This window comes from Schistocerca piceifrons, chromosome 2 (genome assembly GCF_021461385.2).
Source record: "Schistocerca piceifrons isolate TAMUIC-IGC-003096 chromosome 2, iqSchPice1.1, whole genome shotgun sequence".
Lineage (NCBI taxonomy): Eukaryota > Metazoa > Arthropoda > Insecta > Orthoptera > Acrididae > Schistocerca > Schistocerca piceifrons.
Genome location: NC_060139.1, coordinates 436,603,336 through 436,618,564, shown reverse-complemented (window position 1 = coordinate 436,618,564; position 15,229 = coordinate 436,603,336). Strand labels below are relative to the sequence as shown.

The following is a 15,229-nucleotide window of genomic DNA, read 5'->3' as shown; positions in this document are numbered from 1 at the left end:
ACACAAGTGACGTATCATTTAGCATCCTCCAGCCCCTCCCCCAACCTTCTGTACGGAATTTTTTTACCTGCCATTTTCTGGACTCTTGGTAAGACCCATAAAAATAAATGTAAATTCAGTGATAGTGATTTGGTTCTTTTCTTTTAAAATAAGTGCTACATGGGCATTCATCTGTAACAGAAATAAATTTCTAAATCTTGTTCCTGTGCTTAAGCAATATAATTCATTTTCAGTCCAGATAATTCCTGAGATCTTTAAAAGCTTTTAGTGAAAGCAGAAGTAAAAACGTTATGGAAAACATGGGTCTGAAACCATTTATGAGGTAACTGCGAATGTGTGGTTATGAGCTGCCACTGGCTTCAGTAAAAAAATATTGTCTTAATTAGTGTGTGTGAAATCTTATGGGACTTAACTGCTAAGGTCATCAGTCCCTAAGCTTACACAATACTTAACCTAAATTATCCTAAGGACAAACACCCACACCCATACCCGAGGGAGGACTCGAACCTCCGCCGGGACCAGTCTTAATTAGTGCGGAAATTTGTGGTAAGTTCCTATGGGATAAAACTGCTGAGGTCATCGGTCCCTAGGCTTACACATTACTTAATCTAACTTAAACTAACTTACGCTATGGATAATACACACACTCATGCCCGAGGGAGGACTCGAACCTCCGACGGGGTTAGCAGCGCGAACCGTATCAAGGCGCCCTAGACCGCGTGGCTACCCTGCGCGGCTCTTAATTAGTACAAACGTATTTGGAAGTGTACATTAAATTGAGCATGTAACATGCTGAAGTAATATTTTACTGCTGTCAAATTTGTACAGTAGTGGAAATCTGCGCTGCTCTTAATTAGTACGAATGTATTTGGAAGTGTACATTAAACTGAGCATGTAACATGCTGAAGTAGTATTTTACTGCTGTCAGATTTGTACAGTAGTGGAAATCAGAATAAAGGCATGGATATTTGTAGGAAAATTAACATTGTCGGTTGGAATAGTTGTGGAATAATGTGAGATCCAGTAAACAGATAAGTGCAGTCAAACGGTGTCGCATTTGATGTCAGTAGTACGGTATATACTAAGACATTTGATGTCAGTAGTAGGGTATATACTAAGACATCGACGATTCAGGTGGTGGAGGGTGGAACTCAGTAAAAAGGCAGTTGGCTCTGCGCAGTTTTAGTGTGTGCGTACGTGCGTTTACTGCAGACAGGAAACAGACACCGTGATAGTGTGTGTTGTCTGCGTAAACCACGATTGTGACAATGCCACGTGAAATACAGCCATTATGTAATGAAAAAGCAAAAACTGGTGTGTACAAGAAAATGGGTCTCTCTAATCGTAAAATCGCCAAGAAGTTGAACTGTTCAACTACAGTGACTGATAATTTCGTAAGACTGGGCGCATGATGTGGACAGAATGGAAAATATGGACAAAGCAGAAATTTACCTGTGGCATTGAAACGGTTACTTTTGCGCAAAGCAAGGGCCTCAAACAGTTACTCTTCTCATCTTGTTGCTGCTTTACAGTTGCCAGTAGCTGCCAGACGTGTAAAACAAATTTTGTCAAATGACAAACATCTTGCATTCAAGAAAATGCTGCAGAAACCTTCTCTAACAACCAAACATAAACAGAATGGATAGGAGTTTGCTAAAAAACATATGTCATGGTCTTCAGATCGGGATGACGTGGTCTTCAGTGATGAGAAGTAGTTTAATTTAGATGGGCCGGAAGGATTTCAGTATTGTCGGCATGATCAGGTAAGAATGAGCAGAAAAGTTGGTGGTGTAAGTGTTATGATTCAGTGCACTCTTGTGTTCAGCCAAGCAATACTTCTAACATGTACGATAAGATGCTTGAAGACAGAATTGATTAGAATGTATGACGACCTAGGAAACGAAAGTCTAATGTTTCAACAAGGTAATGAATCCGTTCATATCTCTGTTAGAACCAAAAAGCGGTTTGAAAATAAAGATATCTATGTCTTGCTCTGGCCTGCACATAGCCCTTATATGATACTAATGGAAAATCATTGGGGAATAACTTACAAGGCGTGTTTGTCGCAGTGTAAGGCAATATGAGGTCTTATGTGAGCTGAAAAGAGTGATACGAGAAAAGTGGGCCACCATTGCACTGCAAGAACTAGAAGCCCTAACAAAATCAATACCGAAGAGAATTTTCGAGGTAATTAGGAAGAACAGAGCTGTAACACACCAGGATAGTGACTACCTTATCAACTTTCATCTAGGAAATGCAAACGCGTTATTCCCTTACTCGTCTTAAGAAACTATGTGATTCCGTCTTATGTGTGTCTACTATTTTCATAATAAATTAGATACATTCAAGCCTTAAGCAATGTACTACTTCTTTAGTAGAAACACAGCCTTTATATTGACTTCTACTACTGTATTGTATTGCATTTCTTGTTAACCTAGGCCATGTGTGAAATCTGATGGCGTGTGTGAATTCCTAAGGGACCAAACTGCTGAGATCTTCGGTCCCTAGAATTACACACTACTTAAACTAACTTAGGCTAAGAACAACACACACACCCATGCCCGAGGGAGGACTCGAACTTCCGGCGGGAGGGGCCGCTCAGTCCGTGACATGGCGCGTCTAACTGCGCGGCTCCTACGCGCGGCGGTGAAATCTGTGCCCAGTTAGATGGGGACTAACGAAAATTAACAAATGGTTCAAATGGCTCTGAGCACTATGGGACTTAACATCTGAGGTCATCAGTCCCCTAGAACTTAGAACTACTTAAACCTAACTAACCTAAGGACATCACACACATCCATGCCCGAGGCAGGATTCGAACCTGCGACCGTGGCGGTCGCGCTGTTCCGGATTGAAGCGCCTAGAACCGCTCGGCCACAGCGGCCGGCGAAAATTAACATTTCAAACATATTTACACTTGATAGGACAATATTTTATACCGAAGTCAGTGGTGCCGCCGGCCGTTGTAGCCGAGCGGTTCTAGGCGCTTGAGTCCGGAACCACGCTGCTGCTATGGTCGCAGGTTCGAATCCTGCCTCGGGCATGGATGTGTGTGATGTCCTTAGGTTAGCTAGGTTTAAGTAGTTCTAAGTCTAGGGGACTGATGACCTCAGATGTTAAGTCCCATAGTGCTTAGAGCCATTTGAACCATTCAGTGGTGCCTCATAACCACACATTCCCAACTATCCTACAGGAGACTCGTTTTATAGCCATGACTACCGGGATTTTTTTAAATTCTCATATCGTGTACTCTCATCTTCGTCATTTTTTGCCTTTAATTACTGTGATACACTCCATATACAAATTTTGCACTTGGTAAAGTGCCTATACATACAGGGTGTTCGGAAATTCCCGTTACAAAAAATGGTTCAAATGGCTCGGAGCACTATGGGACTTAACATCTGAGGTCATCAGTCCCCTAGAACTTAGAACTACTTAAACCTAACTAACCTAAGGACATCACACACATCCATGCCCGAGGCAGGATTCGAACCTGCGACCGATTCCCGTTACAAACTTGCAGAACTTGTAGAGGGGAGTGAGTACATAGTATTTTGAACAGGAACCCATTTCCGGAAACGTCATCCAATGACGCTACAAAACTCAGGTTATAGACACCGGCGCCTCTAAATGTATGTATATATAGGGTGATTCCGCGATGATGCTACAAACATTGGAGAAGGATAAATGTATCAGTTTGAGGTCTTAGGAACAACAGTACCAGTATATGTATTCCAATGTCAGAGGTATCAGAAAGGTTTCTCGTTTACAATTTCCGACTCGTTCGTTCCCGGTGCAGAGGCTCTTACCTCAAATTGATAAATTTATCCTCCACCATCATCCTTGAAAGTTCGTTACATCATCGCGGAATCACCCTGCGCATACATACATTTTCAGGCGCCGGCGCCTACAACTTTTCACGCTCTGTGGCGTCATTGGATGACGTTTCCAGACATGGGTTCCTATTCAAAAATGTTATGTACTCATTCTCCTCTGCACTTCCTAGAAGTTTGTAACGGTAATTTCCGAACACCTTGTGTAGGTTGGGCGCATCTGACGTTCCTATGCGTTTGGCGCTGGGCCTTGAACGGGCCCTGTCTGCATGTCGACGTATGTCTCCAGACAAACAAACGCACACGCACATACATAGGCGTGCGCGCGTGCTCGCTCGTATCCACAGCCATGACTTCGCCAGCGATGGAGGGTCACGTGTCTGCAGTATATAGGTACAGAAGTGCTACACTGCTCCACAGTGACTGGAGTGCTCTCATAGGAGGTGACTAATGGTTTGTCTGGTGAGCTCGTAAGTCTAAGAGCTTCTGACGACGGACGTACCACGTCCAGAGTGCATGCGTTGCTTCTGTAGATAAATATTTGTCCATTATAATTATCCGGGCTGTTATGCCGTGGTTGGTTGATGAATTCTGTGTCAATTCCCAACGTTTCGCCTCCGTCTGCGGAGGACATCTTCAAGGGGGTCTGTAGCTCGATGGAAGGTCCAACACACCCACTGGCTCGCTACCGACTGCCGCTAAATTCCGTGTCCTCGCGTTCCCGAGCCGAGGCGTGACGTCACGTGTTTTGAAAACGTCAGTGCAATTGGCCGCTGCCCGCTGCCGTCGATCGCCGTTGCCATCACCCAGTAGTGGACGGGTGGTACACATCTTCTTCAACACCGGCATCCATATACAGTTTAATTTCACGCCCTCCTCCTTTCGATTGAAATTATTAGGGTGTTTGGCGATTTCGATTGGCTCCCTGTAGAGCCTTTCGTAATATCCGCTTGTGCCCGCTAGTACCTGCGTCTCCTCGAAACAAATATTGTGGTTCCCTGGCTGGAAAGCATGATCCGCAACAGGTGATCGTTCCGTTTCTCCTCTTCTACAATTGCCCTTGTGCTCTTCCAAACGTTTTGAAACAGTTCTTTTAGTGGTACCCACATAAACATCTCCACAGCTGCATGGGACCCTATACACTCCAGCTTTTTCCAATGGTTTGCGAGCATCCTTGGCAGGCTTAAGGTATCCCTGTATCTTCCTGGTCGGCTTGTAAATTACGGTAATATTCCGCTTCGTCAAGATCCTCCCTATTCTTTCCGTTACATTTTTAACAAACGGCAGGAAAACCTTAGTTTTTGCAGTAGCCTGTACGTCACTATGATGTCTGCGTGGCTGTCTCAACAGCCCGGATAATTATAATGGACATGCCATTTCCGGCCGTGAAAGTCTACATTTTAGTATTAGATAAATATTTACAAGAAATTCGAAGCTGGTTACGGCTTGTTAGGTTAAATATGGTAAAGTAGCTGTAGACTGGGGTACGCACCGGCCGCGGTGGCACCGACGACGTCCTGGTGGACGTGGCTCTCGGCGGTGGCGCTGGCGGCAGCGTAGCAGGCGCGCTGGTCGATCTCGTAGACGATGGCGGGGCAGAGGTGCAGGAAGACGGGCTGCGAGATGAGCACGTCGTGGTGTGTGGGCAGCCCGTGCGAGCGCAGCAGCTCCTGCGCCGACAGGCAGGGGCCCGGCAGCGCTCCCGGCGGCGTCTCTGCGGGCAGCCCACACCACGCCACTCAGGCCGGGCCACTCACTGCTGGCGCGTCATCTGCACGGCCACGCGACGGCCAAAGAAGCGCACCGAGTCTCACAGGACTATTTAACCTGCGCTCTGTGACAGGCGAAGACCTCGAGCTGGTTCGTTTTTGGAGCAACTACCAACGCCGGCCATCCTAAAAATCTAGCTGTTATTGGATGCATCAAAGTTAGTCAGGAAGAAGATGCTGTGATATGCAAATGATTAGCTTTTCAGAGCATTCACACAAGGTTGGCGCCGGTGGCGACACCTACAACGTGCTGACATGAGGAAAGTTTACAACCGATTTCTCATACACAAGCAGCAGTTGACCGGTGTTGTCTGGTGAAACGTTGTTGTGATGCCTCGTATAAGGAAAAGAAATGCGTACCATCACGTTTCCGACTTTGATAAAGGTCGGTGTAGACTATCGCGATTGCGGTTTATCGTATCGCGACATTGCTGCTCGCGTTGGTCGAGATCCAATGACTGTTAGCAGAATATGGAATCGGTGGCTTCAGGAGGGTAATACGGAACGCCGTGCTGGATCCCAACAGTCCCGTATCACTAGCAGTCGAGATGACAGGCATATTATCCGCATGGCTGTAACGGATCGTGCAGCCACGTCACGATCCCTGAGTCAACAGATGGGGACGTTTGCAAGACAACAACCACCTGCACGAACAGTTCGACGACATTTGCAGCAGCATGGACTATCAGCTCGGAGAGCATGGCTGCGGTTATTCTTGACGCTGCATCACAGATGCGATGGTGTACTCAACGACGAACCTGGGTGCACGAATGGCAAAACGTCATTTTTCGGATGAATCCAGGTTCTGTTTACAGCATCATGATAGTCGTATCTGTGTTTGGCGACATCGCGGTGAATGCACATAGGAAGCGTGTATTCGACATCGCCATACTGGCGTATCACCCGGTGTGATGGAATGGGGTGCCATTGGTTACACGTCTCGGTCACCTCTTGTTCGCATTGACGGCACTTTGAACAGTGGACGTTATATTTCAGACGTGTTACGACCCGTGGCTCTACCCTTCATTCGATCCCTGCGAAACCCTACATTTGAGCAGGATAATGCACGACCGCATGTTGCAGGTCCTGTACGGGCCTTTTTGTATACAGAAAATGTTCGACTGCTGACGTGGCCAGCACATTCTCCAGATCTCTCACCAATTGAAAACGTCTGGTCAATGGTGGCCGAGCAACTGGCTCGTCACAATACGTCAGTCACTATTCTTGGTGAACTGTGCTATCGTGTTGAAGCTGCATGGGCAGCTGTACCTGTACACGCCATCCAAGCTCTGTTTGATTCAATGCCCAGGCGCATCAAGGCCATTGTTACGGCCAGACGTGGTTGTTCTGGGTACTGATTTTTCAGGATCTATGCATCCAAATTGCGTTAAAATGAAATCACATGTCAGTTCTAGTATATTTGTCCAATGAATACCCTTTTATCATCTGCATTTCTTCTTGGTGTAGCAATTTTAATGGCCAGTAGAGTATTTTTCGAGCACCGTATGGAGACGGCATTGGTTGTTTTGAGCTTCGGTAATAATTTCATGAGTCTCTACTATTAATAACGATTTTAATGAGAAGACTATATTTAATCACAAACATATGTGGATCAGCGGCTAGCAGATCACTATAACTGCGTCGTATAGGATAATACAGGGTGGCGCACGAAGAACCGGCTCCGGGTACAGACTGCTCGCCAATTACGCACGAATTGTTGCCCTCCACGAGCAGACACAGCAACAAAAAGATAAACATGTAGTAACTAGATAATAAAGAAATATTGATCTTATCTTTTGCATTACATTATATTAGTTGCTGAAAACGACCTTGTGCATCAATGCACTTTTACGCGCGCCCCAAATGTTAATGTACTCTTTGCGCAACTCTGCGGCATCAGTTCTCACAATTTTATTAAGAATATTTTCCTTCAAGTCTTGTAACGTTATTAGGTTTCTTGCACACACTATTCCCTGTAGACTGCCCCACAGATAAAAGTCACAAGTAAAGTAGGTGGGTCCAGCGATCGCGGCGACCGCAATCCTTTGCTGCAGTTTTTTCTTCTGTGAGTCTTTCATGATTTCATGGGATTGACTCAAGTGAAGTATGATAGGTGGCCCCAGCCTGTTAAAAGACAGAATAATTACGTCATGGGGGAGGGGATGAGGGGTAAACTGTGCGTAAAATTTGTAAAAGATTCGCATATATACCGCAGCGTCTACTGTTGTTTCAATCCCGCAATCCGACTTTCTGACACGGCACACGGCACTCCGATTTTTTGCTCGTGAAGAGGTTCCTCATTAATCGTTTAGGGATTTTTTGTTGAGTAGTATCTGGTGTTCTGGGAGTTCACATGTCCTGTCAGATGGAACCATGCTTCTCCACTCATGGAATACAGCAGCAGATCCAACATTCCACTCTCAACCGTTTGACATAGCCATATACACTGATGCACACGTTTTGCCTTATATTCCTCCTTCAGGTCTTGGACGCATGTCACTTTGTAGGGCTGATACCTTAATACGGTGTAAACCACGTTGTCAAGGCCTACACGAAACACCCATTTGTTGCGAAAATTTGTGTGTCGACTTCTTTGGACTCGACCATTCGTGCTCGAATATCCGCCATGACAGCATGTGTACGAACGGAAGGAGCTCTATTCTTTTATGCATTTGCATCTGACGCAGTAGTACGCCACTTTGTCACCAAATCATGTGTGCTGCTTTTTACTGGTGTGGAAACGCCAGGAAATTTCTTTGCAGAAATGTCCCGCGTGCCCTTAAATTAGCCAGTAGACGCGTACGCCTCCACTGTTGCGATTCTTTCTTGAAGAGGATACATATCGCAGAGATACCTTCTTCACACTAACTAAGTTACAAGGGCTTTCGTACTGACAATACAAAACAGTTTCGAAATAACAGAAGACAACTGGCGAGCGACAATGACCAGTCTAGTACTCGAGGGCGGTTTATCGTCCGCCACCCTGTATGAGCAAATTTCATCTATTATACGTTTATTCGGTAAAATATGAGGACTAATCTACATGTTGATTAAATACGCGAAATAGATGTAGACAAAACTGACGGAACATTTTCCCAGAGTGAGTACCAATCGCTTTCGCGAGAATACCAATAACAATATTGGGCCGACTTTTACAGCTACCTAGGTGCAATAGATTGTAGAGCTACGGAATGGAGTGACCATATATGCCCAATAGTAGGTAACGCAGGTGGCAGGCTTCAGTTCTTTGCAATCAGAGTACGAAGAAGACTGCTTACAGAACACTCATGGCATCCATCTTATAATATTATTGAAGTGTGTGGGGCCCACACAAAATAAGACTAACAAGGACGCCCTTAGCGTGTACAACGAAGAACCGCATGAATGGGTACAGGTCTGCTTGGCCCATGGGAGAGCGTCAAGGAGATGCTGGAAGGTAGAAGCCAATTATATCGCCAGAGCCTATTTATAAAGTTTCAAGACCAAGTGTTTAGGAGGAAACTTGAAATATTCTACAATCTTTTACGTATCGTTACTGTAGGGCCCGCTGGGCCAAGATTAGACTCACTGTAACACGCACAGGAGCATTTCAACCGTCTGTCCTCGCGGTTCATGGTTCATGCGGCACTGGAATGTATGGTACCATGCTACGTACTATTTGTCCCATACTTCACAGTGCTTTGCAGAATATACATACAGGATGCACCAGAAAAACACCGACAAGTTTCAGGGACAGGTTCCTTACACCAAAACGAGAAAAAATGTCTCAAATGTGTATCTTAATTGTGAAACATCTCTTCTGCTGAACATGTGCTCACAGCTCTTAAGATGTGTATTTTAGAGCCCATGTTTGCTAGACTGTTTTCTTGTTTTGGTCCATGTTATTTCCTCCAAAAATATGGAAATCAGCAAACTTCAAGTAGAAGAGATGTATTTCATAGTATTGAAGGTGAACAAGTGCTCATAACTCTTAATGTACGCACCTTAGAGCTCGTGTTGACTGGACTTTTTCCTAGTTTTCGTGCAAGGAACCTGTTCCTACAGCTTGTGAGTGTCTCTGGGACACCCTGTATAGATGTAGATGGTAGGTTTTTTGAGTGTAGCTACTTCTGTTCAATATTATTTAAAAGATAGCTACTTGAACTGTAACCGTGTGAAAATGTGCTCTGGGAAATCTGTGAACTTTTGACAGACTACGTGAAAGTGTACGTGGTGTAGACGCTCTACAATAAAAGGAGGCACACCATACCTCGTTTCTTTCTTCTTGCCAATAACAAAATTTTTGTTGCGAACGATTAGCTCCAAACCTCGTCACACGATCCATACAACATCGCTTTCGACTCATACTGTCACAAGTAGTCCACTGAACGAGCGATGTGAGTAGCTGCAGGGTAACCACTGCCGGCGCGTAGTTCCTGCGAGGCTGCAGTGCAGTGTCCTCCTGCCGCAGTGCCAACTGGTTGTCACCGAGCAAAAGTAGGAAAATGTTCAAATGTGTGTGAGATCTTATGGGACTTAACTGCTAAGGTCATCAGTCCCTAAGCTTACACACTACTTAACCTAAAGTATCCTAAGGACAAACACACACACCCATGCCCGAGGGAGGACTCGAACCTCCGCCGGGACCAGCCGGCAAAAGTAGGAGCAACCAGGCTGAGGAGACCATGGAACAACTTCAGTGTACAGTGAGGCAGCCTCTTCATCTTGCATGGATATTCATCGACAGATGTAGCAGTAACTTCAGCTGTAACCCGCGAGTGTGTGTTTGGGACCGTTCTGTTCATGCTGTACATTAATTACCTCCCAGACGGCATTAATACTAGCCTCAAATTATCTATAATTTTATAAAGAAGTACTGTCTGATAAAAGCTGCTCAAACATTCAGTCAGATGCTGATGAGATATGGAAGCGGCGCAAAGATGGGCAACTCTCTTTAAATGTTCAGAAGTGTAAAACTGTGCACTTCAAAAAATGAAAAAGTGTAGTATCTTGTTGTTGTGATCCTTAGCCCAGGGCCTGGTTTGATGCAGCTCTCCATGCTTCTCTATCCTGTGCAAGCTTCTTCATCTCCCAGTACCTACTGCAACCTACATCCTTCTGAATACGCTTAGTGTATTCATCTCTTCGTCTCCCTCTACGATTTTTACCCTCCAAGCTGCCCTCCAATACTAAATTGGTGATCCCTTGATGCCTCAGAACATGTCCTACCAACCGATCCCTTCTTCTAGTCAAGTTGTGCCACAAATTTCTCTTTTCCCCAACTCTATTCAAAATTCTTCTGTAGCACCTCATTTCGAAAGCTTCTATCCTCTTCTTGTCTAAACCATTTGTCGTCTATGTTTCACTTCCATGCATGGCTACACTCCATACAAATACTTCCAGAAAAGGCTTCCCGACACTTAACTCTATACTCGATGTTAGCTTCTCCGACTGCTCAGGCTACGAAAAAAAAAAAAAAAAAAAAAAAAAAAAAAAAAAAAAAAAAAAAAAAAAAAAAAATTGTGCACTATCTGCTGTAAGAATGAAATAGTAAGGCTGTGACACAAACTTTTTTTATTTAAATTTACGGTAACAAGATTTTCGAATTACTTGAGATGCCAGTGAGGTTATTTGGTGAGACTATCCATTGATTCAGGGAAAGGACACCCATTTCAGACATGGCATTTTACCAAAGGAAAACTGTTGGTAACATTGACGCTGAACATTTATGTTTCGTTCTATGAAATATGTTTCGTTGCATATTGAGTAAAAGTTGCTTGTACATTAAAAATCTTTGATTATCTAGTTACATTATTCTTTTGTCACGCATTCCTTCGTCCGCAACAATATCACTTATTTCCTTCCACTGACACTTATTTTTAACCCTCGAATTGAATATTCAGTCAAAAAGAAGTTCCTTATCGCTCTACGACGTTCAGATGGGCAATACAGCGCTATGTATGTTCCGAAAAACAACTCACTAACTCTATGGTTGCTGAAGTAAGTGCGCACACGTGGCTTGCTTCCAGCCATTGGATTGGTTGCCGGGTCCTTGGTCTCTGCGGCTGCTCGCTCAGGCATATGTCATCCCAGTTGCCAACAACTAAGTTGACACTGCTTTTAAGAGTGCTAACGAGCACATGCAGCGCCGATGTGACGGACTGTCGAAAAGAAGACAGCTCCTATTAGTGGTCATAACATGAAGGGAGTTGGGAAATTCTCAAGTTTATCGTCGTGCTTTACCGGCAAATGCAGATGTTGTGGCCGACAAGTAAATCATGTCACGACTGTAATGGGCGACGACTGTACCAATAGAAATGTGTATTCAATGGACACGTGATAATGCACTCCTTAACCAGAATACACTGGAAACGACGACGGAAAAAAGCAGTCGGAAAAAAGCAGTCCGTAATTGGATTGACAAACGTGATATTATGCAATATTTTTGAATTAACGCTGCCGATTTCTCAAGATTTTGTAGCTTTGCAGTCTTTGCGCATTACGTTTAAAGTGAGGCTCTTTGTTTTTGGGTGGTGTGTAAAAGCAGCCAATGGAGTTCCGGGATGCGTGATTGGCTACCTGCAAAAGACAGACATCTTTCTTTGTGATTTTATTCAGTCTTCGTAAATCAATGCAGAAATGCCATGTGCCATCCTCACCCTCAAGATCCACAGAAGAGTACCAAGGACTCTCTGAAGGTTAAATGACGTCATCTTGAGCATTTTCTCCACTTCTTCCCGAATAATGCGTTGTTCAGCCGACGAACCCTACAACGTGCCGGTTAACTGGTGAATGACCCCTAGCGTTGATGCGGTATGTTATCGTTGGCCGCTTGGTCTGCCTTTTCTCCGATTCAGAACTGAAGGCATCCGAGAATTGTCGCAGAATGGGTAACACTCGCCGATGTTCTTCCTGGATCAGGCCAGATCCTATTAGCAGTTCGATAGCAGCTTCCTCCACTGCAGTGTCTGTAGTTGCAGCGAAGCACGATTCTTCGTCTCTGGCAATGAGCTGCCCATCCTGGACTGGGCCAGCTGTATAAGTCTTCTGATCAAAAGTATCCTGACGTATGTCTGTGGACATTAACTGTACGTTAATATGGGACATGGCTACTTTTCGTCTTAGTGACTATTTAATCTCCGCTGGGGACATTTTCAATTAGGTGTCTGAATTTCTGTGGGGGGAGTGGCAGCACATTCTCCCTTAACAGCAAAAACCAGATAATATCTACGTTCTAACTAATCCCAAAGGTCTTCGATTGGCTTCAGGTCTGGACAAGCCAGTCCATTTCAGGAATGTTATTCTCCACAAACCGTTGTCTCGCATACTACTTTTGACAGCTTGCGCTTCATGCTGATACGAAGTCATCTTCTCCGATGTGTTCCTTTACTATAAGTAGTAGACAGAGTTATAAAACGTGTTCATATCCTTCCACATTTAGCGTTTTCTACAGCGCAATCACAGCCTAATCACGATAAAAAGTCCAACACCCTAACACCACCGCCCCTGTAGTTCGTGTTGGCAGTACACACGATGGCGTATAACATTCTCTAGGCATTCGCACAAACTGAAACCCTCCCATCGAACTGCCACAGATACAGCGTGATTCATCAGTCCAAATCACTTGTTTCCAGTCATCTACTGCCCAGTGCCGTCACATTCTACACCACTTCAAGCTTCGCTTAGCATTGACTACAGAAATGTATAGCCTTCGAGAAGCTCCTTAACCATTCTACATCTACATGGATACTCTGAAAATCACACTTAAGTGCCTTTTTAACTCCCTATGCACATTCATTGTGCTACCTGGACTGCTGGTAGACGTTTGGACTCTAGAGTGATTTTTTCCACTGATTTCATGCGATTGTTCACCTGTAGCCTCCGCAGTGCTCTTCCGTCTCAGTTCGTCAGTACTTGAGGTCGGTCTGGTTAAGCTGTGGCTATTCCTTTGCGTTTCCACTGTAGTATCACATTACCAATAGTCGACTTGAGTAGCTTTAGAATGGTTGAAACGCCCTGTTGGATTTGTTTCTAGCCCACGTTCGAAGACAACGGGCCCTCCTGACCGACCCTTATCTACTGTTACTGTTTCTCTAACGACAGACCAATGCTCCCCAACTAATTTTATACCGTCGTGTCCGCTTCTCGTGGCATCTAGTGGTCAATTCAGCAGGGATGTCCGGATACTTTTGATCAGATAGTGCATCTTTAGGGATGACTTGCGGTTGCTCGTATGAGTTAGTGATCCAAAGTTCCCCCTGACCACCTTCAAGGCTCATGAATGCTTTTCTGGGATGTAGATTTCTTTTGAGTGATAAAGCTTCACAGTTTAACTGAGCACTTGGATTGACTGGAACTCGTCCCATTGGTGATGGCAGGAAAACAACTTCTTTGATGGCATGCAACCATTCAGTGCAATCTTTGTTGTACGTGCTTGTTGGAATCGCTTCGTCAGTTTGGAGATATGATTTCCACTTTCAATGGGTGCTTGTGAAGTTGTAAAGTCCCATCTGAGAATATTATTGAGACTGTATTTTGTTTATAACGACCAATTCAAAGAGCTTTGTGCTGTCATTGATAGTTGTTCGTCTAATACATCGTCTTGTCGGCTGAACGTATTTCCCATTTGCGATTTTCCACCATGTCATACTACATACTGGATTTGGTAACTCGTTCGAATTATATGAGAGATTTCCTCGGGTCCTGACCAACGTCTCTGAAAACACTGACGGATGCTTGACGCCGACCTGAGTTACTGCTGCTTTGGAATCCACTAATCGAAATACACAGATCATGGGAACGATACTGCTTGTACTCCGGTTCCTGTCCATTAGGGCGACGGCTTTTACATCACGTAATTAGGACCACGGTGATGCAGATGTTTCGAAGTAACCGGCGTTTCCACCAAACAACGTCACTTCGTATCCACAATGAAGTCCAAATTCGAAAGCAAGGTCGTCTGTTACGTACAACACTTTGCACTGAAACCACTTTTATTACAGACATCAATGTACAGACATAACACAACTGCCTACTGCACAAATAGTGCTGCTGTTTATACTAACATGGAATATTACACAATATGTAAACATTAAACACATAAGAAACCTTCTAAAATGATAAATACTAAGTAATAAATATTTGCTGGTGAATCAGGTTTGAATTGGCTACCCGCAATAAGCCAACAAACAACACTAGCCGCTACTGAACATTTCTGTTCCGCAGCTCTCGATATTATGAATGGCGTGGAAATAGGGGTAATTAGGTCTGGTATCTGATAGTTTCCAACGTACAATTTGAGTATTTGATCTAACTATCTTCCTGAGACTGGCCTCTTTATGAGGTGTCTGCACGTAACATTGGAGAAGTAAAAATGTAATTTGTAATTATTATGAAGGAAGACAGTCAGCAATTTGCTAGGTGATGTTTTTTTACATACGATTGTCATCACAACTGTGGAGTCGTAAGAACACCACGCATCACCGGGCAGCACCACAGGTCGATAGGTCAACAACATCCCACTCAAGAGACGGTGTGTGAGGGGCGGTTGAAAAGTTTCTAGCCCGAGATAGTTACCGTAATGTCTGACACAAACAACACTGCCTACTTTTATGGCGACCCTTTGTGAGTATGCAAGTCAAATTTCTC

The 15,229-nt window shown here is 44.4% G+C and overlaps 1 protein-coding gene across 2 annotated transcripts in view; it reads right to left on the bottom strand.

Moving 5' to 3' along the window:
• LOC124775077 (zinc transporter ZIP10) overlaps positions 1-15,229 on the bottom strand; it is a 314,104-nt gene that overhangs the window by 34,146 nt on the left and 264,729 nt on the right. Inside the window, exon 4 of one of the 2 annotated variants that reach the window (XM_047249883.1) lies at positions 5,326-5,547. In XM_047249883.1, the coding sequence (XP_047105839.1) occupies positions 5,326-5,547 (222 nt within the window). Of the gene's footprint in view, positions 1-5,325; positions 5,552-15,229 lie in introns of both variants that reach the window. The other variant, XM_047249881.1, reaches the window with a different exon arrangement.